Source organism: Pseudopipra pipra, chromosome 2, assembly GCF_036250125.1.
Source record: "Pseudopipra pipra isolate bDixPip1 chromosome 2, bDixPip1.hap1, whole genome shotgun sequence".
NCBI classification, from domain to species: domain Eukaryota; kingdom Metazoa; phylum Chordata; class Aves; order Passeriformes; family Pipridae; genus Pseudopipra; species Pseudopipra pipra.
The window spans coordinates 78,346,127-78,373,337 of NC_087550.1; the positions used below are offsets into that span (position 1 = coordinate 78,346,127).

General features: G+C 40.2%; 1 protein-coding gene across 3 annotated transcripts in view; it reads left to right on the top strand.

Annotated features, from left to right (window-relative positions):
- The first annotated feature begins 2,598 nt into the window (after positions 1 to 2,598).
- Positions 2,599 to 27,211, top strand: part of RAP2A (RAP2A, member of RAS oncogene family) — a 33,484-nt gene continuing 8,871 nt past the window's right edge. Inside the window, exons 1-3 of one of the 3 annotated variants that reach the window (XR_010428415.1) lie at positions 2,599 to 3,291; positions 6,846 to 7,020; positions 10,276 to 10,306. Coding sequence is in view for 2 of the 3 variants with exons in the window: in XM_064646032.1 (XP_064502102.1) it covers positions 2,978 to 3,291; positions 6,846 to 6,981 (450 nt within the window). In the remaining variant the exon portion in view is untranslated. The remainder of the gene's footprint in view (positions 3,292 to 6,845; positions 7,021 to 10,275; positions 10,307 to 27,211) is intronic. The other 2 variants (XM_064646032.1, XM_064646031.1) reach the window with 2 other exon arrangements.

Consider the following 27,211-nt stretch of genomic DNA (forward strand, 5'->3'; position numbering starts at 1 on the left):
TCTTAGGGCTGAGGCTGAGCCTCCAACATTTATTAGCTGAATTTTCAATGTTGTTGTTCTCGTCAGATGATTCAAAACCAAAAATGAAGGCTAGAAAAACAGAGCAACAGCGAGATGTTCAGCCTAACAACTGAATGGTGAGATCCTTGGTAGCAGCCATCCATTCAAGGCATCCAGCACCTCCTCCAGTTGACCATCTTGCCTTTTCTTTTATATCCTCCATGCTATATACACCGTTCCTCTGTATTTCCAATTTGTAAATTTCTGAGGTCCCGGCACACCCTATTAAGTGAAATAACATTTTGCTGCCCATCAAACCAATGAGACTGAACACCTGGTGTAAAACTTTCCAGTGGTAGCATTCCTGTTACCTCTGTCTGAACTGTTGCCTTCCCACTAATTACACTCCTCGTCATGAGCCGACAGCTTTTTTTCTGAGAATCTCCAAACATCAGGAGGTTGTTCCAGTCTCAGGATGAATAAGAAGGTAAGCCCAAATCTCCTACCTTCAGCATTGATCACTTAAATCTATTTTGCGTGATTGTACATAATCTTCCTATTCTGATATGCAATACATTTTAAAGCCTGATAGATATGTTCATCTTTCACTGTTCTTCACAACGTCGAAACCTTCACTGCACTGAGATAGGGCTTAATTTTCTTTCTAGGTTATAATCAGTTTAGATCCGTGCTCTTCTATCACTGTTGTTCATTAACTTAAATGCCTACTCGCTTGAGCTTGACTCCACCCTGCCTTACTGGTTGCTCATAACCCTCTCTTGCATTCGCTTTTCCTAGGTTAATCAGACAAATACTCCCAGTATACTCTTGTAGATAAGCTTTGTTCCTTTCCAGTAACCCTCCCAGATGTATTTCTGTACAAGTTCCTCTTTCTTGGACATGATTTATCATTATTGGACACAGTAATGTCTCACCAGTAATCCAGAAGCTTGACTGTATGGATACCACAGTTACATTTGTTTTTCACAACCACATTAAACTGGCAGCTTCCTTTCACTGTTGACTAATAAACCCAGGTATTTTCCCATTACTCTGACAGAGGGTTCCTGGACTTACACTACAAATAGTTATTAATCCATACATGCAGTATCTTGCATTTTGTGCTATTACATGTTCTTGTAGGCTCATTTCCATGACTTGAAGGTCTCAAGTCACCAACAGAAATTAGATTATTCATTGAAACTATTACTCAATTCTGACTAGACTGGCCAGGCTCTGCAGCGTTTACAAAGGGTTTCTGACAGTCTTGTACAAATTCTGTGTACCTCCTTGGTACTGAATATACTTAAATCGCTCAGACGTGTGTGCTTTCCAGTTTGCTTTGGTGGTTTTTAACTGCACAGGCATTGCAAGAAGCCAGCAAATAATCTTCTTTCTTCTAGACAGACCTAAGCTATGGGCATCCTACTAACATATATTTGTTTTAAAGCTTTGCAGTTAAGAAAAAAATAATCAAAAATCAAAAATAGGCAGAAGAAGAGCCAAACAGAATGCCCAAGCAAAACATTGGAAAGCTTAAAATAGTGCACATGGCAAGCATTTAACCAAAAGACTTGGATAGAGGTCAAATGTGCTCAAAAAAAGCCAGAAATATATTTGCCACTGTTAGATTTGGAAACATGAAAACAAGCCAACAAGGAAGCAGAACTAGACTTGCCTGGAAAGCAGGCCGATACCACGGGCCTTACTTCAGATGAAGATATGACAGCACAAAGGGAAGAACAGCACAGTCAGAAATGCAGCACCAGGAGCGAGCTCCTTTTCCAACAGCTTTCGGAAAGCATCTGAATAGCTGACTAACCGCTCTGGCTGACCCTTAAGCCTTTAATGGAAAGCAAGTCTTTACTCCCTGTATCAAATCATTCCAAGCAGTGATGTTCGAGAAAAAAACAATAAAAAAAGAAAAGTTAAGGATCTGTCTTATAGCAGAAAGACAATCATACAAGTGTGAGCATCTTTCCAGAGCGATACTGGTTCCCATGAGGAACTGAGAATGCCATCTCATCAACCATTTTCATTTTCCTTACTGTTTTGATTGAGCGCTTTTCCCAAACTGTACCACCACCGCTCCTGTGCCCCTCTCTCTGTCAGAAGGGGACGAGAAGGCAGACACCCACTAGCAACAAACACCTCTGGCCATCCCTTGCAGGCACAGCCCAGCGTGCCGACCGCAGTGCGTCCACATGATCCAAGGCGCACTGGATCGCTGCAGTGGATTTTATGGATCCCATTTGCTTTTTATACCCACGAGCAGGATTCACACGGTGGCCGCGGGCACGTCCGGACAGCCGCCAGGTCGAGAACTGCACGAACTTACCGCGCCGCAGCCGCCTCCCTCGCCCAGCACACAGGGAAGCGGAACCGTGGGAGCGCCAGCCCGCGCTGCCATTGGCTCGTCCCGCCCCCGCGCGTGACCGCCGGTTGGCCCTTCCCGGTTGGAGAGGCCCGCGCGGCGGCGGAGCCGGGCCGAGCACGAGGGGCGGGTCGCCGGTCGCCGTGTCTCCAGGGCGACAGTGCCGGACGAGGGACGGGACGGGAGGGGAAGGGACAGGACACAGACAGCACCAGCACCACCGGCATCACGTGCGACCGCCGCGCCCGGGGGGAGCTCGGGGCCCACGCGCCACGTGACGAGGCAGTGCCCGCCCGCCTCCTCCTCCTCCTCCCCGCTCTTTCTTCCCCCCGTCCCGCCCCGTTGGCTGTTGCCGTGGCGACACGGGAAGGAGGAGGCGGGGCCGCCGCCCCACCCCGGCCGCGCCGCAGCCCGTGAACGCGGCCCCGCCGCCGGCAGCGCCGCCCAGGAGCCGCCGCGGCGGCCGGGAGCATCCGCCGGGCGGGAGCGGAGCGGAGGCGGCTGCGGCGGCGGCGGGCACAGGGCGGGGCGGCCGATGGCGGGGGGGTGAGGAGGGGCCGTCGGCAGGTGCGAGTCGGGCGGGCGGTCCGCGCTGACAGGAGGATGCGCGAGTACAAGGTGGTGGTGCTGGGCTCGGGCGGGGTGGGGAAGTCGGCGCTCACGGTGCAGTTCGTGACCGGCACCTTCATCGAGAAGTACGACCCCACCATCGAGGACTTCTACCGCAAGGAGATCGAGGTGGACGCCTCCCCCTCCGTCCTGGAGATCCTGGACACGGCGGGCACCGAGCAGTTCGCTTCCATGCGGGACCTCTACATCAAGAACGGGCAGGGCTTCATCCTCGTCTACAGCCTGGTCAACCAGCAGAGCTTCCAGGACATCCGACCCATGCGCGACCAGATCATCCGCGTCAAGAGGTGACTTGCCCGGCGGCCGCTCCTCCGGCGGCCGCGCCCGACGCCCACCTGCGGCCCGGCCCGCCCCGCCGGGGCCTGCTGGCCGCCCGCCCCCCCCTCCGTCCCCTCCTCCCCCGCCCCGGTGCCCGGATCTCCGGCCTGAGGGCTGCCCACGCCCGCTCAGGTGCTTGCCCCGCGGCTCCCTTCCTTTGCCCGCCTCCCTCCTGCCTTCCCCCGGGCGGCAGGACGAGCCCCCATCCCGCCGCCCCCTCCGGTGCCGCGCCCGCAGCCCCAGGCTCCCCGTGGGCGGGCGCCGGCCCGGGGGCGGCAGAGCGGGAGCAGGGGCCGGGGCTCCGGCGGCTTCCGCCGTTTGCCCTCCCCCCGTTCGCGTGTGCGGGGAGTTCGGAGTGCTCCCCTGTGAAATGCGGCGGAGAAGCTGGGCAGGGGCTGGAACTGGGGGGGCGGAAAAGCAGTTCCCCGAATGTTGTATCGGGTCAGCCCTCGAGTGCGCTTTCTTGGGGGACGTGCCGTGGCCGATGTGTACCTGGATGCTTTCGTGCGGCAGACAAGAGATCTGCCTGTTCGCATACCTGCATAGGTATTTCCATGAACTTCCCACTCTTAAAAGTGCAGGGCGCCAGCCTCTTTCTCGGTGGAAGTGCCGGCTGTGAGCTTTAGGCCTCATGTATGCTGGTGTTTCCCTTAAATTTCCCACGGTCTCGTTGCCAGCCGCTCTATTAGGAGCAAACCCACGGTGGTGAAACACTGGTGCCTACTGCCAGTTTGTTTTTCTGATCGCTGCGTTGTTTAGATGTGCATCAATCAGTCAGATGTCAGCGGCTGAAATGCAGCCGATTGCGCTAAAATAAGGGTAAATGCACCATTTGAAATCATAGCAACCGTTTGAACCATAGCATAGATGAGAAAATGCCGCTGGCCAGATCGTCGCAGACAGAGATCTGTTATTGCCCGTGGAGAGAGGCTGTAATTATATCGCAGAACTGGTTGTAGCTTTGGCTTGGACATCTGAAAGGGAAGCCCTTGTAAATAACTTAGTTGGACCACAGCCGTTGGATTTGCATCTTAATGTAGAGTAGAGCATAAAAGGGGATGATGATGATGATAATAATGGCTAATTGTATGGTCGGGTATGGTCTGTTCACAGAAACTGCCATTCCAGACCAAGGCCTGGGGAAGATGTATTTTGAAATTGGGGAGGAGAGTGAGTAGGGGAAAGGGGAGGGAGGAAGCAAAGCACTGCTATTTTTAAAGACTCGCAACTTTTTCATAGTGGGTATTTCTTAATATATGTCCAAACTTTTTCAGTTAGGAGATTTCTAAAGACCGATGTAATGGAGTTATTTTGAATTCATTTTGAAAAATCTATTTTCAATATCATTGCTGTCCTTACACTGCACATACCTTACAGAAGAACATTTTTTATTTAAGTATTAGGGTAGACTTTATTCATTAATAAATGCTTTTGGTTTTCCTATATTGAGTCAGCAATGTAAATTCATTTAGTCTCTGAATATATATGTGTAGCTTTTGCAGCTTGCATCGTACCTTGCAGTGGAGCATCTACATTCAGACCCCAGCTGACAAGCTGTAGATAGGTGAAGCAGAATAGAAAGCAAGTTTTACTTCCATAGTTACATTGACTCAGCACTGATGAGAGTGGGTCTAAATGCTGCTCTTTCCTTCTGCAGCTCTTTCACTCAACACTTCAGCTTTAGGTTTTTGGTTAGTTACTTTGTGAAACATATGAGCAACATTGTAATCCTAAATTCACTTATGCAACATAATTTAAAAGCCCCTGAAATCCTGAAAGTTTTAGCAAATCCAGATAATTTTAGTTGAGTTGTAGTTGAAAGGAGTCATGGCTAGGCTTCACGAATGAAGATTTGGGAAGGGCTCTATCCACATTTGTTACAAGCACGCTGGTGGCTAATAAGGCCAATACAAGATAGACATGTCCAATTGCAAAAGGCTCAGCAGAAGGACTCCTTAGGTGGTATATTCTGCAAGACACTGTTCTTTCTGCATTGTCTTTTCTCCTCGAGAGTGATCTTGCATGTGTTCTCAAAGGAAGCAGCAGCGTTATAGATGGTGTGTCTCCAGGTCTCCCGATTTGAGGCCAGAGTAGACCAGTTATGATGATCAATATGGCCAAGGCTGAGATGTTGTTTCAGGGAGTCCTTGTATCTTTTCTTCGGGGCTCCTCTCATGCGGTAGCCAGTGGCAAGTTCACCATAAAGTTGAAAGGAGTATGGTGTATTAAAAAGATGTAGTTTCAACAAGGGTACCAGATTTTTACTTGTTAACTTCCCTTATATTTGTGGGTTGTGGTGTTACGTTTGGAAAGTTAAGTTCACAGGCAATGTAAGACCTACTGTGCTATAGACTTAAGCTTGCATACTTTTTACCAGTTAAACTTGAAAAATGCATATTTACAGATAAAATATGTATTTGTACAAGGACTCCCAAATTGTAATTTACGGTTGCACAAATGCATTTAATCCATTGTCCTAATCATCTAATTATAGTCCTGTTTACTTGAGGATTTTCGATGAGATGTACCTGAAAATGACAACTTATATGCTATTCTTGATACAAACCCATGATCTAAAGATCTCTGAACTTTCATTGTACTTGAAAACCAATTGGCCAAGTCTCTAACTGGTAGGGATTTCTGCATTTTACATGTTGTCCTTGCTATTTTGTTTTATTTTTGGATGAAAGAATCCCTGTGTTAATACATAATTAGAGAGTAATTTTAATTACTCTCCCAAGAAGTAGAAAAGCCAGGTGAAAGTCCCTCTTCAGGTTAAGAGATGCACGCTTGAGTCTTCTACTTCCCTTGTCTAACCACCACATACCAGGCCAGCCAAGCTAAGTGAGTCCTTTTCTCTACCTGATGAAGCTGAGTGACCTTAGAGGAATGAATGACATGTTTATGAATGAAAGAGGGGAAACAAGTGGACCTTCACTTAGCTCTGAAGCGTAGTGGTTAGAAGAGATTGAGATCACTCTTGCCACTATAGTTTCTGTTCTCATTAAATGGCTGTTTAATATTAGTGCATAAATAGGCTTAGAAACAGGTCTGAAATCCAGGTCTCCCAGCTTGCAGAGAACGCTCCTAATGGCAAAACTATAAAGCTGAGCTTCCTTGTGTAGTGTATGTAGGCCTTGCATCCCTTTCAGTCGTGGTGCACAGCTTTATCAAGAGTGGAGGATGCCTCCATAGCTTTTAAACAGGTAATTAAAATTCTTTCGTGGGAAATGTTTTAAATGTAAACAATATTCCTCTTTTCAAAGTAAGTAAAACATTTTTGTCTAGATCTTTCTAAGAGCGAGTCTGAGTGCTTTAACCATCAGTAAGGGAGCTGTGTCAGTTCTGAGTGGATAGGTGCACCCCCAGCAGCTCTGCCTAGACAGAAGATGAGGAGGAGGGAAAGATTTCAGAAGTGCACACTGTACTCTGGGACAGAGTTTCCTGCTGCGCAGAGTGCTGCTGCTGTTGGATGAAGAATCACAGTGGTGCAAAATCACAGCTGCCTCTCTTCTTCCTGCAGATGCTGTGTCTTAGAGCAGTACCTACCCAAGGAGTGGCTTGGCAGTTGCTTGTGCTGTACAAAGCAATCACTTCTGCAATCAGCTGTTCTTGCAGTGCCTGCAACTGGCCCTGCTTGTCTGGAACTTGTGCGTTAGTGTCAGTATATGGGGGACAGGAAGCTGGTGGTGCCCTAGGTGAGTGAAGCTGTGGATACCTTGTGTTGCTGGATAAGGAGTGTAATCACAAGGCAGGAGGACAGAGGGATTGTGTCCTAATGTAGGTCGGTGGGTTGTGCAGAATGAGGCCAAAGGTGTATGTGTGTATAAGTATATACCTTTATATATATAAGTACATATTTAGGAACTTGGGAGTGCCTCCATGCTTCTTTGATGCTGTTATCCCTAATGATGATAGCTAAGCAAACAGTTTGGGAGGTCTTATTCACTGTACAACTGGGTGCTTATCTGAAATGCATTGTTCCAACCCCATTTCAGGCACCTAATACCAGGTTCTGGACCCTTCTTGTGCCAAATATGTCCATTAAGCGTTGTTTCTTCTGATTCTTCCATATGCTGAGGATTTGTACTACTGGGAAGATGGAGTGTACATAAGCGTAATATTTTTATGTGGTAGCTTTGAAGCCTACTTACTTTCTGTATTTAACTACTGCCTTATTTCCTCCTGGTGAGGTAATACACAATGTGTGTTACCTGTACACTGGTAGGTGCTGCAGCTCTGGGACCTTTCTTAGATTTACAAGCTTGGCAGCAAAGAGCTGTCTCGTTTATGCTGCAGACAGAACTCCCTATAGTTTCAGAATGAGCCGTTTTCTGGAGAAACCTTTTATTTGTGAGAGCGAGGCTAAATTGGATGAGTGGGCCTGTGCCAGTGAAGGTCTGCAGTGAAGGAAGAACAGAAGCTGTGAAAAGAAGCAGATTGGAAGTGGTACACCCTAGTTAGATATCAAGGTTCAGAAGTAACTAGTGAGTATGCAGATTAAGCAGTGTAAATTTTATTTTTGCTTGTGGAAAAAGGAGTTGGGTAACTTCTAACATTTTTCTGTTCGTCTCTTGTGTGATTAGAAAGCTTTCTGAAGAGAATCTGCTGATATTTGCCAGATACTGAATTTGAATATGACTTTGCAATGTTTTTCTATTATAAAGCTAAATTTAAACCTCACTGGGTATCTATTCCAGTTGCTTGTGTAGCCTTCAATAATGTAATTACTCAGCTTGTCCTACAGGCATTTACTTTTTTTTTTAAGTTGAACCCCATGAAATAGAGAAGTATTATTATTTCTATTTAAGAAGAAAACTATAGCATAGAAATAGAAAGAACTCAAAGTTAACTCAGAGTTCTTCACTTGCGGTAGTTTCTCTAGATGTCTGACCAGTGCTTTAAAGACAGGACTGTCATGTTCATGTTTTAGAGACTAACAGAGCCTACTTAAAGCATTTCTCAAAAATACTATTTTATTTCAAGTAGTGAAAAAAAACCCCTTTTCACTAATCTGTTGCTTTTTCTCTAGAAGACAAAGACTAGAAAATTTATTTATTTAGATTGGCTGAAAATGCAGACTAAATTATCTAAGTATATTGCTATGAAATATCACAGAAACATTGAGTTTCTTTGAGTTAAGAATGTTCTTTGTGGTGGTGGAGTTTATTATCAGGATGACAGTCTGCCTCCCAGTCTAGGGATTCTGTGTGGTAATTTAAAACATTTCAAAATATTGAAATTTATTAATTGTGAAATCATCATCTTCAGTCAGTGGTAATTGATGTATTTAGTGACTTAATGGGGATTAAGTCTGGAAGACTATACTTGAAATTACAAATTGCTTAAAATTCTAGTTGAAAATATTGCTTTCTTAGTAGTATGAAAACTAAGAATGGTTTTTATTCAAAGAACATAAGTCCTCTTTAAACAAGGTTGAATTTTCTGATTTTCTGAAATTCTATGTATTTTGCATCTTTATTTTAAGAAAATATTTTCTAATTTTGAGAACTGATTAGAGAATTCTTCATAGGCACTGCTATAACACATTCAACCACAAACATGGCTCCAGCCTTCCAGGAAGAAACACTGAAATGTTCAGTAGAAGTGAAACTTAGAAAATTCTATTTCTTCAGTAGTGTACTGTATGTAAAGCTTGACAAATGTCTAGGGACTTTCGTAGGTGGTAGCTGTGTGGAAGTGGTAGAAATAAGGGCAGACTTCAATCCTGAAGTCTTTTTAAAAGCAAGTGTTCTTTTTCTTGCAATAATCTTGATGTAGTGTATTGTTTCGAGTACAGTACTCATCTTTACATGAAAAAGGTAATAACCATGACCCAATTCTCCATAGGATGCTTGGCCAAGCTGCCAGCCACTCTTGTGCACCCATCAGATGAAATTTAGGACTTCAATGGAAGAACAGAGTAACAGATTTTAAATCTCAACAAACACTTGGACATATTTCTGAGAAAATGCAGGAAACTGGATGAAATTCTGACATGGTGCAGACTTTGGCCATGGTGTTAAAATATTTAAGTATAATAGAAAAGCTCTACAGGTCTCTCTTTTTTTTTTTTTTTTGTTAAGGGACACGTATTAATGGCTGTTTCTGAGGTGAGAACCTTATCAATTTATAAGAACAAAATGCAAATATTTTAAGCATCAGTCACGCATAAAGAGGTGGTAAACACAAGTAGTCAGTCATACCTCATTGACTGTATAACCTTCAGCTGTCTGGCCACCTCTTGTGTCTTATTGGGGAACTGATACATAGACTGTGCCCTAGAAAGTGTCTGTAATAGAAAGAATGTGACTTAGATTTATGCTCTGGTGTTTTCAAAATAACTAGAGACAGAAAGAAGTGTTGTATTGAGTTTGGATTTTTTTTTTTTTTGGTGAATCTACTTTTGTTTTAAATTTAAATTAATGAACTGATTCTATCAGATAAAATTATAGGTTTCTACATACATTCTACAATTCATATATGGACAATCCTCTAAAAATGTCTCGGACAGTGTGCAATTTTAAGCTATAGAAGGTTATTTTAAAGATGCTTGGCTTAGTCTTAGATATTTCAATGTGCTTGTGCATCTTTGGAACATATAACCTTTAATGTTTTCCTGTAGTAGCATTTGAATTAAATTACGTACTTGAAGAGATTTTTTGACTCTTTCCCCCCACACACTCTCCCACTCTCACTTTCTTGATAATCTGAAATATTCATAATACTTTGGGTTTCTTTTCAGTGGAAACCATGAAAATTGGAGAGAATGCTTGTAGCCAGAGTCTTCTCTGGGTTTTTTTTGCACGTTCCCCACCCCTCCACCCCCCCAGATAATTGTATAGGTATTCCTTTCCAAGTTTTACTTATTTTTCTTTGTAAGGTAAAGTGACATGATAGTTTCCATATGTGGACACTGAAAATAAATCTTTTTATCCCCTCCTACTTTTTAGGTGTTCTTTGGACTTTTATTGAAAAAGCCAGGTAGGCAAGCTCCTTTTTATATGTGTGTTTAGTTTAGATTGTGCTAGTTTAGAGTGTAGCTTTTTTTATTTTTTTAAATGATGCCTGTATTATTTTGCATCAAATTCTGGTTTTGGGTCTTAATTGCTGCTGTAGCTTATGTTGTTGTAGAGTTATGTGAATAAATATGGATAGTTGCAATTGTCAAATAGTAGAACAGTATGTGGCAAGACTTCTTAAATATGTTTTTGGTTGTGCAGTATTGCTTGATTGTGCCTGTGTTGTAAAAATGCTATTTAATGTGTTAAAGACCAGATATAACAGTGACTTTAATGGCTTTCATAGCTTAGTTCAATAATATAGCATTAATGCTTGGAGTTGAATGTGTTCTGTCTTGCTCTTCATTAAGTTGTTTTGGCATAGATTTTTTCAATGAATATTTGGAAAATTTTATTTTACAAAATCGTTGCTTGTTAGAATTTCTGGTTTTGCTTCTGAATTTCTGTTTTGCTTAGAGGACAGTAATTCTTTAAATACTGGTTTTTATAGCTAACACAGTTGGGAGTAACTTTCCTCTTTTATTTCAAAATAATTATTCAGTTGGATAGTGTGTGGATAGAAGCAAATTTAGTTGTTTGGTCAAATATAAAACATTCTGGGTAATGTTATGTTTAGTTAAAACTCCTGTTAGCAGAGATACTTTTTAGACTGAAATTTCAAAAACAGACATTCTTTGGCTATTGAATGTTTTTGGATGAAAATGTGGAATATCTGAGTGGGTAGATCTCCCCCCAAAAAATCATTAAATCCATCCCTTTTCTAGTTTTCTTATTAATAATTGAGTGACAGGTTTTTATTTTTTGCACCTAAGAATAAACCTGGGGTTACTGGTTATTTAATTTCTGAAATATTGCAAGTGTTGCTCAAACTTTTTTTTTCCTCCGTGTAAATTGTGTGGGTGGTATGTGATAACGTTTTGAGAGAGAATAGGGAAGCAATTGGGACTGCAGTGCTAAATTATCCTGACACGTAGTGACTTGTACAAAGATTTACATGATTGTTAAGGTAACAAGAGCTATAGCTATCTGCTTCTGTATGTTCTCTTATTCACTAACTTTCTGCTGCTCTGTTTTTTTGTTTTGGGTTTGTTTTGTTTTGTTCTTGTTTTGTGTTCCAGAGGTTTCTAGTACAGGACTAGTATTCAGTTTTTGCTGCACTAAGGCAAACACTATAATTTAGGTACAGTTTACAATGATGAGTGCAACTCGAACACTTTCTTTGTCAATGGGTTGGATGCATTTTGTTGTCTTAAATCCTAGTCTAGACAAGAGAATTAAAGGTGTGTTATGAGCACGTTATCCTTTCTCAACATTAATGTCATGGGACTCATTCAATTACTTGATGCTGTACTCTTTAAAAATGCGATGGTGACAATATTTTAATTCTTGTCTTGATTAGCCCTAGAGTAGGTGAAGGACAAAAAAAAAGCAGTGTGCATTTTTGGAGTTGATTAGCTTGTTTTGAAATACCGCTTTTGTCTTGTAGATAGTGCTTTAACAACTTGAAAAATATTATCTTCTGCAAAAGTCGGGGTAATGAGGCAGACATTGAAGCATTTTCAAGATATTAGAATGTAATAGCATAGAGTAGTGGTCTGGGGTAAAATAAAATACAGCTCTTACTTTACAGAATGGTTTGGGGACTTCCCATTATTATTTGGGGTAACAGGTAGCCAACTTAACTAAAAGATTAATAGTGTTTGAGATTCCCATGCGAGTTTCAACTCAACTACAGTTTAATTTGAACTAGCAATGAATTGGATAAGGATGCTGAACTAAAGTGCTTGAATGCTGTGAAGAAGAGCTTTGGTCCTGGTCTTCTGTTTAATTGCAAGAAAAGGCACTTTCAAGAAATAGCCACAGAGATCACAGAGATCACAGAGATCACAGAGATATGCATGCTTGCTGACTGATGAGCAAGTTTGGGTAGGAGAATGTTTGAATTATTTGCCCTCTTAATTCTAATATATTTTACTGTTTGAAGTATAAGCTAGGACTGATCAACCTGCTTAATCTGATTAGATCTGGTTGCAGTTTCCAGCACTTCTGTGACATCTTTTTAAGTGATGTAAAAATGTTACTTGAAACATTTTGTAAATGTGCAAATAATTGGAATGCTTTTCTCTTTTGAAAAAGCCATGAGCTTTATTAGACCTATTTAGAAATGCATAAAACTAAATCTTTCAAGAATTTGTTTTCTTTTGAATTTTCCTTACCATGTTTTTAATTTCATTTACAAATTTTAGAAACTCCTTGATTTTTGTTAGAACAAACCACTGAATACAAAATGTTGGGGTTTTATACCATTTTCCCCAGAATTTATGAAAGAGTGGGGGGAAAAAAATCTGGTTTTTATTCACCCACCTCTGTATTTAGTGATACAGAATCCTGAATGTGTGTATTTTTTTGAACTATGTGACAACAGCCCTTATTGATATACTGCTACTTGTACATACCTGTTTTTAAGAAGGTATGTTTTCAGTGTGTGGGTTACTTTCTACTGCCATAAGGACTTGATGTATTAATGGGTTTTCCTAGTAGTAGTTGTCTATATCCAGGTTCAGAATTTGACCTCCTTCTACTGTAATAATTCTGCTGAAGACCAGTCACACAGTGGTGTTTTGTGTTTTAGTTTTTTGGGGGGGTTAACTTCAGAAATACAATTTCTTTTTTTGAAAATGATTTGGAGGTCAGAAGATAATCATGTTGAACTATTTATTCTGGAGCATTTCATCAGATGCCTTTCATACCCCTCCAACCCCTCCACCCTCACAAAGGAAAAATCTAACTGGTCTGAGTGTTTCTCAGTCTCTGATCAAATCCAGGCTCCCCATCTTGCTGCTTAAAGAAGGCATTTGCTCTGTTAGTCTCAGATGCAGTTAGATTCTTAGTAGCTGACATGCAGGTTACTCCCTACAATGCCTGTAAGACAGAAGAATGACTCACATTCTGCAGGGTTAATGCTGCAATCCACTATCGAAATTCAAGCAATAACGTGGAATGAATTATCCCATTGCTTTTGTCTATTTGGGTGTGGTGTTAGGTTTGGGGGAAAGGGAATGGGGAATTGTGATTGTGGTACCACGTAAATCTGTGTGATTTTCTTGGGTTCTTTAACAGATAACCTCCTCAGTAAGCAGTGAAGGTTTTGGGGGTAGGAAAGGTTGGTTTTGTTTTTGTACCAAGTGTGCAGGATGCAGGCAGACAATCCTGGCATCGATCTTCCAGTGCTCTGGAAGAGATACCATTTTAATTTTTTTTTCCCCAATGCCAACCTTCTCTTTTCTTGCATTTCATTGAGAAATAAATGAGGAATGAGTCTTGCAAAATAGCTTAGTGTTTCTTTTTTGTGTTATTTCTTTAGGAATCTGCTTTGCTTTGAGGTGTGTATTCCTGTTGCAGCAAACTACTCGAAAAATCAACTTGTATGCAGAATCTCTACTCTTGAGACACAGGCCCACTCACTAGTCAAAACACTTAAATTCTGAAAGAATGGGAGAAAAATGCAAGTCAGTATGTCATAGTGGAGCAACATCTGATCTTTCCTGAAATATTGTGGTCACTTGGTCTAGGGGAGTCTTCTGGTGACCACTAACTGTATGGAATATCAATTTTGCATTTTTGCAGTGACTTCTTAATCTAAAATGAATAAGCAGTTCTGAGAAATCACCAGGTTTCAATCCCTGGTATCTTTCTTCAGCTTGTACATCTGATCTTTTTCTGTTGCTCCCCTGGGATTTGTGAATTTGCTTTCATGTATTTGTATGTACCTTCATAGGGGCTTATCTTCAACAGGAAGATTGAAGAATATTTTCTCAACCTCACTTGTAGCTTAGTGGTTAGAACAGTCTGCTGGAAAAAACAGATGTGAAACTCCTATGACCAAAGAAGTTGTATGGTGCAGGTCTGTCACCTCAGTGATCAGGGCTGTAGTTGCTGTACTGCTACATTAAATGTGAGAAACAGCATTTGCCACTATTTGCTTTTATTCTCATGGCTTTCTGTGGAAGTGATATCTGTTCTGTTTTTGTTGAGTATCTTACTATTTTTGTAGTATCTTACTATTTAGTAGACTCATAGAACAGTGTTTGGTGAATTAGGCCTCTCGAGGGACTTGGCTGCTTCTATGCCTCATCTGTAAGTCCCCAGAGAGCTAAGGTGTGTTTTGGTTCCAGTAGATGGCTCAGCTGGGCTTGCACAGCTGTAGGCCGTCAGACTGCTTGCTACCTTGTTTTGACAAAAAAGCTTCAAGTGGGTGCAGACTTTCAAGAATTTAAGTGGGTAGGTAAGAAATTTCATGGGCCTCTAAATTATTTTGGAGTCCCAGCATATTTAGCTGCCTCAGTTTTGCTTTCAGACCCAGAAATATTTGTCATCAAAAATGAATTTTTCTCTTTACTTCCTGCTTCTTCACATCAGTTTCATTCCGTATATTTTGAGCAGTGAATTTCTGAATGTCTTTGTATGGATCTTTTTTGTACAGAATCTTGAGTAGACCACAGACTTGATGATCATGTCATCCACAGCATGAGCTTATAACAATTCTTGTACTTCAGATAGCTTCCTTCTCTAAAAAAAGAGTTCTATGCACACATTATATTATATTACTGTTCGTAACATTTTATTTGGAGTAGAATCTGCTTAGGTGGCTATCCTTATACAAATAGCTGTCTGAGGGATGGCAGACTCTTTCCTAGGAAGAAACTGGAGGAGCAGATGATATCAAGATAGCCTGTTGAGAGTCCATGTAGTTTTAATGTTAAATATCAAACAGGAAGAAACCTTGAGTAGTTTTCCTTCATAGGCATCTCTTCTGTCTATCCTTAGTTTGGTTGTCTGCAGCCTCACTTAACATTAGATGCTGCAGATGCTCAGCAGTCTATTTTCATACCATCTGTTTCTCCAGTAGCTGTTAGAGGTTGGCCATGTGAGAGAATCAATAGCCTTCTGCTCTTTGGCTCTCGATGTTCCAGAAAATTTAGGCATGGTGTCACATTCTAGAATTTTACGCCATTCAAATATTCCTAAATTTCATTCAAACTGTGGAGAAGCTAGGCTGCTGGTTGATGTGGTGAATGGGTGGCTATGTTTTGATGGGATTAGGGCTGAAAAATCCTCTCCTGCCTTTAAAGATAACATTATGGATCAGCTGATAATTTTGGACTGGATGACTGGATATCTAATGTTCTTGCCTGTAGTCAGGCACCATAGACAACATAGTTGTTCCATGTGGGATTGTGTAACCTCCGTTATTTACTGAAGTATCAGTCTTATGTAGCTGCTGCAAATTTCTGATGAGTCTGTTTACCATCCAACAGTTTTTAGTCAAGCATCTTGTAACTCTTTTGAGTGCTCTCTGTAACCAGATTTCTTAGCAACCGAAGTCAGATACTTGCCATCCATCAGATCAGTCTGACAACTGACATCAGATCAGTCTGTTGGCAAGGAATGCTGTTCCTATTACCACTCTGAGTACCAGTTTTTACTTAAAGGTCTGGCATTATTGTGGAAATGGTCCTGCTGCCACCAGGACCTTTGCCTCAGATTCTGCACTGACCACTTAATTGGAGGATTGCTGGACTTGTTCCTCATCTGTGCAAGGGTGGTTTTCAGAAACCATGGTGAGCAAATCCCATCCTTGGATAGCCTCCTGATGGACTGGAGCTACTGGTCTTTTAATCTTTTTGATTTACACTTTTGATTACATTTGTAATTGCCAAGAGCTCAACTACTGGGCAGCTGTAATGGTTTGTAGACAGGACACCTTATGTGAATGTTTACCGGGACTGCTTCGTCTTAATGCTTTTGTAACTCTTTGATTGAACAAATCCACATAATTCAGGTTTTAGCTACCAAAGTTTACAATGTAACTGTGTTCTGAAAGGGAAAACAAAATATATGGAAACTTAGTGTCAGGCTACTTGAACTTAAAAAGTCCAAATTGCTTTGGAACATGAAGAAAGAGGGAAGGAGGGTGGCATGTATTGCAGGGTTTACAGGTGAATCCCTAAGCTTAGGGGATAGGGGGACACTGAGAAGAAAAGAACAAAACCTCTGGTTACAAAGGTTTTGCCTCTGGGAAGAAATGCTACCTTGTAGACTTAACATGGGAAAGGAGAATGATTTTTTTGGAAAAAAATAAAGAGTTTTCTTTCTGTGGCTTCTCAAGAACTTGGTCATTCAGTATGATTTGCTATTTATTGCAGAATAATGCCGTTTCTTTCTATATCTTGTTCTCATAAACTATATTTGGCAAAAAAATATACAAAAAAGCGCATCCTTTATTTAAATGAGATGGGCATATTCAAGAAAGAAATCAAGTAACATAGTGAATGTTGAATTCTCCTTCAGATGGTTTTTAGTCAGAAATAGTGACTGGTAGCTTCATGGTAGCTTCATCTACCAGAGAGGGACAATGGAAAGCTCAGTCTTGGATGAAAGCTGAGAAGGCACACCTTGGAAGTCCCTTATTACTCTAAAATTAAGCAATTGTATTGCCTTCCTAGCTGGGATAATTGGACTGGTAATTGAAGTCTACATTCTTCTCCCAGAGATGATCAAAACGCCTTCCTTTGAAAGACTTTCTGTCTGTCAGCAAGAAATGTGGTTAGATTAAAAGGACTGGGAACAGTCTGGGTTTCACACCCCCGCACATGCCTTCATATTAATTGGAATGGCCTTTCTGCATAGGATAACTTAATGTGGAAAAAATAATTAGTGGACTATTTTCAGGAAATTCTAGTTACCAATTAGTGATTCAATGAAGAAGGTGTAATGGACACTAGGGTGTGTGGTACCTTTAAACATAGTCTCTTTCTTAAAAGGAATCCAACTTTTTCAAATATTTTCTTACCATGATTACTGTTACTTTTGAGGGTTAAGTATACAAATTATCATCCTTTCTGTACCTAGAATGTGACAAGCAGACATGGAAATATTGAGGTAGTATTTTGTCTCTCAGAATAAAACAAATTGCATAGTTTTTTAAAAATAAGTTTTTGCTCAGAGAGACAGTTAAAATGTACATTCATATACACGAATATATGCATATATGTGCAGAGAGGGTTTTCAGTCTTTTAGCTTATGGGGTCAGGAGTCAGGATAAAAAAAGAAAAAAACCAAAATGCAGATTTTACCAGGTTCTGCGGTCATCTTCTATTCAAAATCATTTAAAATAGTCTTTGTCCACATGTGAAAATTTTGTCACCAAGTTACTTCTGAACAAGTTTGGTTAAACCAGTATAAATCCACCCTAATTGTTTCCTACCTAATTTAAGCAGTATTGAAATTGGTGTCCATGGGGGAATTTGCAACATTTCAAAGAAGTTACTTAGGTTGGTCTGGCCTGTTGGTGTTTTCTCCCTCTGAAAAAAAAAATTATGTCAGTAAGAGACATAGCCTCTTGTTTCATTCTTTTTCCCTCTCTCTCACGCATGCACGCACGAGTTGCTCTTTCTGTCAGCCACTGGGGCCTGTCCTCTCCATGAATTCAGCTGAGTAACCATCTCTTTGGGTGACACAGGCCATCAGCCAGCACACAGCCATTGGCAAAATGCCGGTGCGGAGGCGCTCCAGTGCCCAAGGGATGCTGACAGCCCAGAGCCTTAGGCTCTGACCCTGGTGCACCCACACTGCTGCTGACACAGCTTTGGCACCGGCCAAAGCAGCCAAGTGCCCAAATCCCCAGAGATGCAGCAGCCTGGTGATGGAGTCCCAGAGGCTGACCTTGCTGGTGCAGGCACGGCCTGATAGCTGATGGGGTTAACGTGTACAGGATAAAACAGTCTCCAGGGTTGACCGAGTGCCACGAAGTGTCTTCATGAACAACAAGATGGCTGTCAGGCCGGTTAGTAAAGGTCTTCTGGGAAAGGGGAGCTTTTTTTAACCTAGACTAGACCTGAGGAAATTAACATTTATACAGTAGTTAAAATATAAATAGTTCGACATCTGATATGATAAGTATATCTGAGCTCCTCATTCTACCTGGCTTCGTTTTGGTATTTAATCCAATGTTAGACTTGGGATATACGTACACACATGTAAGGAAAAGTAAAATGTTTAGATTTTACTGTTTTCCTAGGTATCCTGTATTTAATGTCATTTTATAAACAAGTTCTTACTCAGAAAATTCTGGTTATTAGAATGTATCCACAACACTGATTTAGAATGAAATCATCTTGTTTTTCTCTAATTGGTACCTGTCCTATTGTAGAAAGAATGAAAAAGCTCCTAAGAAAATGATTTCTGGAGTTTATGTTCAGCACAGAAGAGAGGTTAGAAGTAAATTATTCTTTATATTTGCCACACACAGGTAGTATGCTGGGAGGCGGTATTTTATATTTGAAGATGAACCAAAATTTCTTTTAATAAGAACAAACAAGTAACAAATCAAACAACCAAAATAATCCAAACATGACGTCTGAAACCTTTGTTTCAGTCTATTCATCTTCAGATATGGAAAGAGTTTCACTTAACAAGCTGATGTACTCTTTTTGAATTAACTTTCTAGAATTAGAAAGTTGAGTTGTTAAAGATGAAGGTGACTTCTTATACCTGTGGAGAAGAAAACCTTAGTGCTCTGTTTATTCAAACATTCCAATTATTTATACCAGGCACATAGTAATTAGATAAATTATTCTGTAAGATAAGGACCACCAACTTTCTGAAGTCAAGAATGTTTTTCTTTACCAAGTTGAAAATCAAATGTTCTGGGAGAAACTCAGGAGGAGTGAGCATTATGTAAAGCCTTCTTGTTGTATGTTTTTAAGATGTGGTTACAGAATCACAGAATATGCCAAGTTGGAAGGGACCCACAAGGATCATCGAGTCTAACCCCTGGCCCTGCACAGGACTATCCCCAAGAGTCACACCATGTTCCTGAGAGTACCATCCAAACACTTCTTGAACTCTGTCAGGCTTGGTGCTGTGACACTTCCCTGGGAAGCCTGTTCCAGTGCCCAGCCATGCTCTGGGTGAAGAACCTTTTTCTAATATCCAACCTAAACCTCCCCTGACACAACTTCAGGCTGCTCCCTTGGGTCCTCTCACTGGTCACCACAGAGAAGAGATCAGTACCTGCCCCTCCTCTTCCCCTCACAAGGAAGTTGTAACTGCAATGAGGTCTCCCCTCTATCTCCTCTTCTCCAGGCTGAACAGACCAAGTGCCCTCAGCTGCTCCTCACACGGCTTCCCCTCAAGGCCCTTCACCATCTTCATTGCCCTCCTTTGGACACTCTCTAAGAACTTAATATCTTTCTTATATTGCAGTGCCCAAAACTGCACACAATATTCAAGGTGAGGCTGCACCAGTGCAGAGCAGAGCAGGACAATCCCCTCCCTTGACTGGCTGGTGATACTTTGCCTGATGCCCCCCAGGACACGTTTGACCCTCCTGGCTGCCAGGGCACTGCTGACTCAGATTCAACTTGCCATCAACCAGGACCCACAAGTCCCTTTCCATGGCACTGCTTTCCAGCATCTAATTCCCCAGTCTGTATGTACATCCAGGGTTGCCCCATCCCAGGTGCAGAATCCTGCACTTTCCCCTGTTGAACTTCATATGGTTGGTGATTGCCCAGTCCTCTAATTTGTTAAGGTCTCCCTGCAGGGCCTCCCTGCCTTCAAGGGAGTCTACAGCTCCTCCCAGTTTTGTCATCTGCAAATTTGCTTAATATCCCTTCCAGTCCTGTGTCCAAGTCATTTATGAGGATGTTGAAGAGCACAGGGCCTACGATGGAGCCCTGTGAAACCCCACTAGTGACATGTCACCAGTCTGACATTGCCCCATTCACTGTTACCCTCTGTGCTCGACCCACGAACCAATTGCTCACACACCACATGATATGTTTATCCAACTGTGGGCTGAACATTTTGTCCAGAAGGATAGTGAGGGGGCTTTCAGAGCATCTGCTAATGATCGTAGTCAAGGCCTTTGGATTCACATCTGTTCTTTCTTTGTTGGTGACAATTTTTATTTTGGTAGAAGAGGGCTTGATTATAGTCAAAAGGATTTGAAATCAGAATACTATTTCTGAAGTAAAAGAGAAAATTATAGCATTTATATTATTTTCTCCTAATTGGTTCACTGTATCAGTGTGGTCACTTGCTTAATAAAATAGTCCATCCTCTGAAAAATACCCAGAGCTGTAACCTAATTACTGTGAGGCAAATCTGTCTCAACAGAGAATTTTTTGCAAAGTTTTGTTATATGCATTGTAGGATGTTTTTATTAGCTTGAAGGACACTAAGCTGTATTCTTGTTTAGTTTCTAGGGCAACAAAGAAGTCTGCTTCGAACACGAGTTCTTTTCAGGCTGTGCAATATCATATAAATTCTGGTATCTACCTGCCTTACATTCTACATGGGGACTGATGGAAGAGCAGAAATTTAGGCCAGGTTGTTTGCCTCTTAGTCTCATTATTTTTGTTTTAATTTTTCTTAAGTTTTAGTTACCTGAAGCTAGGTTCAATGGCAAAGGTCAAAATCTTTAAAAAGCAAATAAATAAAAGCCACTGTGGAAATGCAGTTTATATCCATACATAAAGCTTGATTATGCAGACCAGATAATGGCAGTCAAATTGTCAGAGGTGAATTTTTTGATCTAGGCTTGCATTTGTTTTCAGAGGCCAGATCTGGGTAGTGCTGAAAGTCAGGAGCACAGATTTCTTGAGGTAAGAAGGTTCTTAGCTTGACATGGAGTAGAAACTATTTCTTTCTGGTTCTGATTGGACAGCATGACACAGTCATTCCTGAACTCTAATCCTTTGGAAGCAGGTGATGCTACTAAGAAGGTTTTGAATTAATTGTTAGGCCTATTCTTGAAGACTGTAAAAGTGTATTAAATTATTAGAATAGTTTAAACAAGTTTTGCAGTGGAATTTTTATCATTGATTATAAATTGGTTAAAGTAATGTAAGAGTGTGTTGGCTTTGAAGAGTGGACCAATATCTCACAGGACTGTAGTCTTCTGGCCCTTTTAAAAAGCATATGCAATTGGCTAGTTTTACTAGCCAAAGTTTTTACTGTACTAAAAAGTTCCACTTTCTATAGTTTAAACAAACAAGGATAAAGAGTTTGAAGTTGTCATTAACTTATGCTTGAGCTTTAGTTAATTCTGTAAAATCTGGCTAGTTCACTTTGCTTTCAAAATTCTAAGATATATGTCTATCTTGAGGTCTGTAAGTATGATTATCGCTTCCTCTACATAAACGAATAGCTATAAATATTTATATAACTTTGGCATTTGTTTCTCAGCCCATTTTCTATGTAAACAAGCCTTATGCAACTTATGTCTGCTTCTGTCATCTTCCTCCATTACCTACCAGTAAGTTTTGAGGTCTATAACAAAGTTGAACTAAATTTAACATGAGGACAAGTTCCCAAAGAGATAGTGGAAGGCCTGTCCTTGGAAGTTTTCAAGACTGAACTGTGCATGGCCCTGAGCAAGCTGATTGAGATCTCCTAGCTGACCTTGCTCTGAGGAGTGGGTGGAACTGGAGACCTCCCAAGGTCCCTTCCTACCTGGTTCAATATCTGGACTGAATTAGAAATCTCAATAATGATTAAGCTCTGTCAGAATTATTGGTGGGAAAGACATGCTGTCAGTGCTCTAGTTATGGAAGAAACTGGCACATGCTTAACCCTAATTATGGACTGGAGAATGGCGAGGGGAAGAATTGTAGGCAGAAGATAAAACTAGAGCTTTAGATAGAAGCATTGATAGACTCTACAAGAAACTAGATCTACCATTGTTTTCATAAATTACTTTACTGACTCTGCTTTATAAAAGGGCTGGATGCTGTTTCAGTTTTTTCAAGTGGAATATTAACAACATCTAATCTGAAGGATTTTTCTTTAACCCAGCTACAGACATAAAATTTGATATATCTGAATTGGTACAAATTTGTTCGGTCACTTTCTCTTCCCCCACCTTTGTCAATGCTTGCTTCTACAGGAAGTTTACAGCATATTTTAAAATATTACAGTAGTTCATCTAAGCATTTGCATGTCAAGAGAGATGCTTGTGAGAGAAATTTCTTGTGACAAAGCATGTATTGATAGATAAATGGTAATGCATGTTAGGGTCACTGTTAAGTTTTTTTGAACACAACAATGTAATAATTCAAAACTATGAAACAATTAGAATTCATAGATTTGTATGATGTGCAAGAGGCTTACATTACTTTTAATAGGTATCTACATTTTTCATTGCCTTTGTAAGGGGACCTATTCAGTCCCACAATCACCAGAGTAGGCAGGCTTTGACCTTGTAGAAGTTTTGTACAGAAAAGTGAGGAGGAGGAGGAATCCCTCAATGACAGCATATGTTTTAAGATATTGTGAGCCTTTGCAGTTTCTGGTCAAGCCAGCGGTGTTGAAGTGAGGTAACAACCTCGACTTTGCCCCCCAAGCTGGTGTTCTTGTTTCAAGGCACAGCTTATCCAATAGCTTTATTCTTTCTACTGACAGGCTTATGTTGGCACACAATCTGCCCTAACATATCTGTTCTCAATACTTGTAAGTAGAACCCAAAGTTTTGTGGTGTTACATAGCGTATTGCTGAGAATAGCTGGGATGCAAGATCCTTTTTCACTCGAAGAAAAAGCAAAACTGCTAATGCATCCTTCAAGAAGTTCAGGTTACCTCCATCACTAAGGATGGAAGAACTCAGAAGTGTTTATGTGCCATCAGAGGTTAAAGCTGACAACTGTTTTCTTCAGATGGAGAGTGGAGCTACAGAGTTCAAGGTACTTGCTAGAAATTGCACAGGATATCTGTAACAGGGTGTCAAACTGAACCCGCGTCTCTTAAGTCGCATGTCAGCACTCCTCTTGCTTGATGTTTAAAGTGTTTTCTGTAAGATATCAGAGGATAAAATTAAATTATAAGTGGTTGTGTCTGAAAAAAATGGTCATTTAAAGGGACTGTCCTTAAGATTTCAAAATACAAATAGAAGATAGATGGTAGTCTCTTTCATTTTAGAGTCTTCTGTATGTTGTACATTTGGTACGTACTGAAAGCCTTGACATACCCAGTCATGCTCATTGTATTGGAGTAAACATTAGTATATTAGCATGGATATGGCCTAAAAATATTTAAGGTAAGAAAACTAATATGGTTATTAAGAATAATTTTCAATTATGGATGCAAAGTTTAAATACTGAAATGTGAGGTGTAATTTTCAAGATGTTGAGCCATTCCTACAGCTAGTAGCAGCAGTTTAAAAAAAAAAGAAATTAGATGCTCAGCTTTAGTGTCTGGAAATTTTGAGCAAGAACTTTTTTACATGTAAGCAACTATAGCATGCCTCATAATCTGTTCATAGTTTTCTTGACAAGGAGACTTCTTTCAATGCAAACTGAGTAGAGAGATTGGAGCTAAGTAAAATCAGTGTGCCTGTGAGAATCTCAGATTTTTAGAACATTCTGATTTTCCTGTTGCTTTTAGAAATGAGAGAACTAGTCATGATGGAAAAAGTCAGGTAAAACCTTTGCCTTGTATGTTATTGCTTCTTAAGCTACACCAAAGAACAGAAAATTCCTATTTGAAAATTCTAGTGTTTCTGAGTTGCTAAATGTGGCAAGTATTTCAGGATTTCAAGAAGATGATGTTGATGCTCAGTTGTGTAAGACTAGAATTTTGATTGGCATAGAGAGGGAACTCAAGGATTAAAATCTTGTTTGGATATGCTCACAGCAAACCTGCTGCTAAGCAGGTAGATTTTATATATCCCTTAGAGTATTTTCAGTCTTGATAATAGACTTCAGTGTTAGCTATGAATTTTAATGATAGATACTAGGGAGAAGCGTCCTGTTTAAGGTGAAAATTAACCTTGTTTGTGAAGGCTTTTGAGCATCTGAAATGGCAGTAGATGAGAACTGCACCTACTTATGTCATTGGCTCCTTGTTGTCATCCCCAGCGCTCAGAGTGCTGTTTGCCTGTCACCTGTGCCAGAGCCGTACTTCCAGGGGAACTGATAGTGTCATGGGACGTAGTTTAAACATTCATGGAGTTCTGCAAACTTAATGAGAAAATGTCTCCCTAACATCTTAATGATATGGGATTCTTTTTAGGACTTTAGTGAATAGTGAACCCTTCTCTCATAGAACATGTTGCCAGGCCTTTGAATTTTCAGGTATTCTTGCCATTTTACCTTTTAAGCTGGAGGCAGAGCTGAAAATAGACTGTACCTATAATGACTTGCAGAAGCAGACTGAAGGAGTTTATTGTTGTTGTAGTTTCCCTATGAAATCTTAGATGTGGAAAACCCTCTATAGATAAGAATTTCTCTCTGAAGTGATTGGAAATGACCTTGTAAAGTTCTTTCGTGTCCTTCATACAGAAATTATGTGCATCATCCTGTTGCCTCTGTTTCAGCAAGGGAATGTAGGTTTACTAGATGGCCTTTGAGTATGTGTATTGTGTTGCACCATCCATAGTTCTTGTCCCTTGGAAGGTCTTATCTGTAAGCTGCCTAGAAACAATGTGCGCAAGTGCCTTGATTGAAAACTGCTAATTGTAACAGTGGGGAAGCAAATATTTATAGTGCTTCATTATATTGAGGTTTGTTGTTGTTTCTTGGGCTTTTGCTTGGAAGAGAACTATTTACTCTAGTTTCGTACAAGCACAGTACCAAAGGTGAACCAAACTGCACTGGCTGAGACTTTTTCTAGACCTTAAAGCAAACTAGAAAGTGTAAGCCAACTATAACAACCACAGAACTGAATTGACTTTGAAGTATTTTATTAAAGCTGAGGTGATTATCTCCAGAAAGTTTCATATACAAGAACAAAGATAGTTTCTGAAGCTTCCTCAAAAGTGATATGGTGTGGTGTTATTTATTATTCTAATATTATCCTCCAGGTTGTTTTATTATTATTATTTAATTTGCTGTCCTATGAGTAAGTACAATTATTGTGACATTATACTCCAATCTATCCATCTGAAGAGTTTGTTTTCCCAAAGGCTATGTAAGGAGTTCATGTCAAAGCCTAGAATAAAATGTTAGATTCCAGTCCTGCAATTAGGTCATACACTGTTCTTTATAGCAATCTAATTCATGACTCAGCCACCTAATTGCAATGGGAATTCCAATAAACTCTTAAACATCTACTCATTTATAAAAATTATTTTGAGACTACTTTTTTAGTTGTGAGTTGTTGCTTAAGAAATTAAATCATTACACAATATAGCTTACAAAACTAAATAATTAATGTAATTAATTAATAAACTGGAATGACTTGTTTGCATCAGAATGGTGAGGGTTTTACAGCTGTTCTGTATGGACTTACCTGAGAAGCTGTAATAATTTTGGTTAGAGGGAAAAGTGCTCAAACTTTGCAGAAACCTACATATTTTTAGATTTGCGTATCTATCTCTGTCGCATTCTATACATGTATACAGGCATAGGCACGTCTTCATTCATGTGTATTTGCAGGAGTCAATGGAAACAGATATAGCTCCGCAGACTGAGCCTCTAATGGTAACATTTTTTAAAGCTACAAGAATAGAAAGAATCAGGGTTTGGAAAAAATCAAATGTCTTCTCTGTCTGAATTTCTTAAGGCAAGGTAGTAATAATTTTAGAAGTATGTAATGTTTTTCTTGCTTCTTTGGTTCAAGAATTGGTAGCTTTCAATAAAGGGTTAAGCTTGTTTTCTCCTTGACAGTTCTGTGGTATTGCTTCCTCTAATCCTGGTGTTTGAGAGGCTGGGAATTGGGCTGGGGAACACGGTGTGTATTTTTTTATCCTTTGTAGCTGATGTGAGTTTTAACTATTGAAGATTCTGCATTAAATACCAAGTAATTATGTGAAAGAGATAAAAAGTCTTGATAGTTACTCTTGGAATATGTTCTTCCTCTAGAAGAGGAAACTGCTAGTTCAAGTTACGAGAGATATTACTGCAGGCAATCAAAGTTTGTGAGTTATATTACAAAAGGATATTTAGTTATATTTATGTGTGAATTTTTAAACAACCCAGGAGATTTAACTGTCATCTCTGATACTTTATTTCATATCGCCCAGAATTCTTTTGTGTTGTATTTTGGCAGGATTCATACCATAAATTTTTTATAAGTCTAGAATGCAAAATAATGATTTTTACTGACTTTCTGATGTTATTTGCATAATTGTAGCATCATTGTAATCACTAATATCTTTATCCCTTAAACTATTTTCCTTCTTGAAAAACTATCAGAAGTGCCAGAAATGCATTAAAAAAAAAAAAAAGAGGAAGACACTCTGCATGTAGAAGATGATAATGGTGGTTTAGTGGTGGAGACTCCTTTTGATGATTAGGAATAGTTGTCATGGATAGATACCTTTTGCATTTTAGTGATCCCAGTATTTATTATATAAAGCTGTAATCATACATCTTTCCAAAAACTTCAACAGGACTTAAGCTACTTATAAGAAATAGTCTCTAAGAATATATGGTTTTCTCTTAATTTGTTTTTATTATGCAGAATGTTTTTGCATTTGGTTGAACATATTTGGATCTGGTATGAAGCTCTGGAAAAAATTCTAGAAAAGATACAATACTTCCAGAATGTGAAATTAGAAAGCAGGAACCTGTTTAAACTTTTTAACATCATCTATACTGACTAGTACAACATGCTTCATGCACACACACACATACATATATTGGATATTGGGCAATCTCTAGCACTGTCTAAGGCAATCAGATCAGTTTATTAGCCTTGGTGTGTGTTTTGGAGTTTTTCTAATTCTTGCTCTTTTAGTCTTCATTTATTATATTTTCACTGCACATTGTCTTTGTTTTTGTCTTTATCCTATGCCAACTCTAGCCAGAAATCTGAGAAGTACCTTATAAATGATATTCAGATGTGATGTTAGGTACTACCTGTG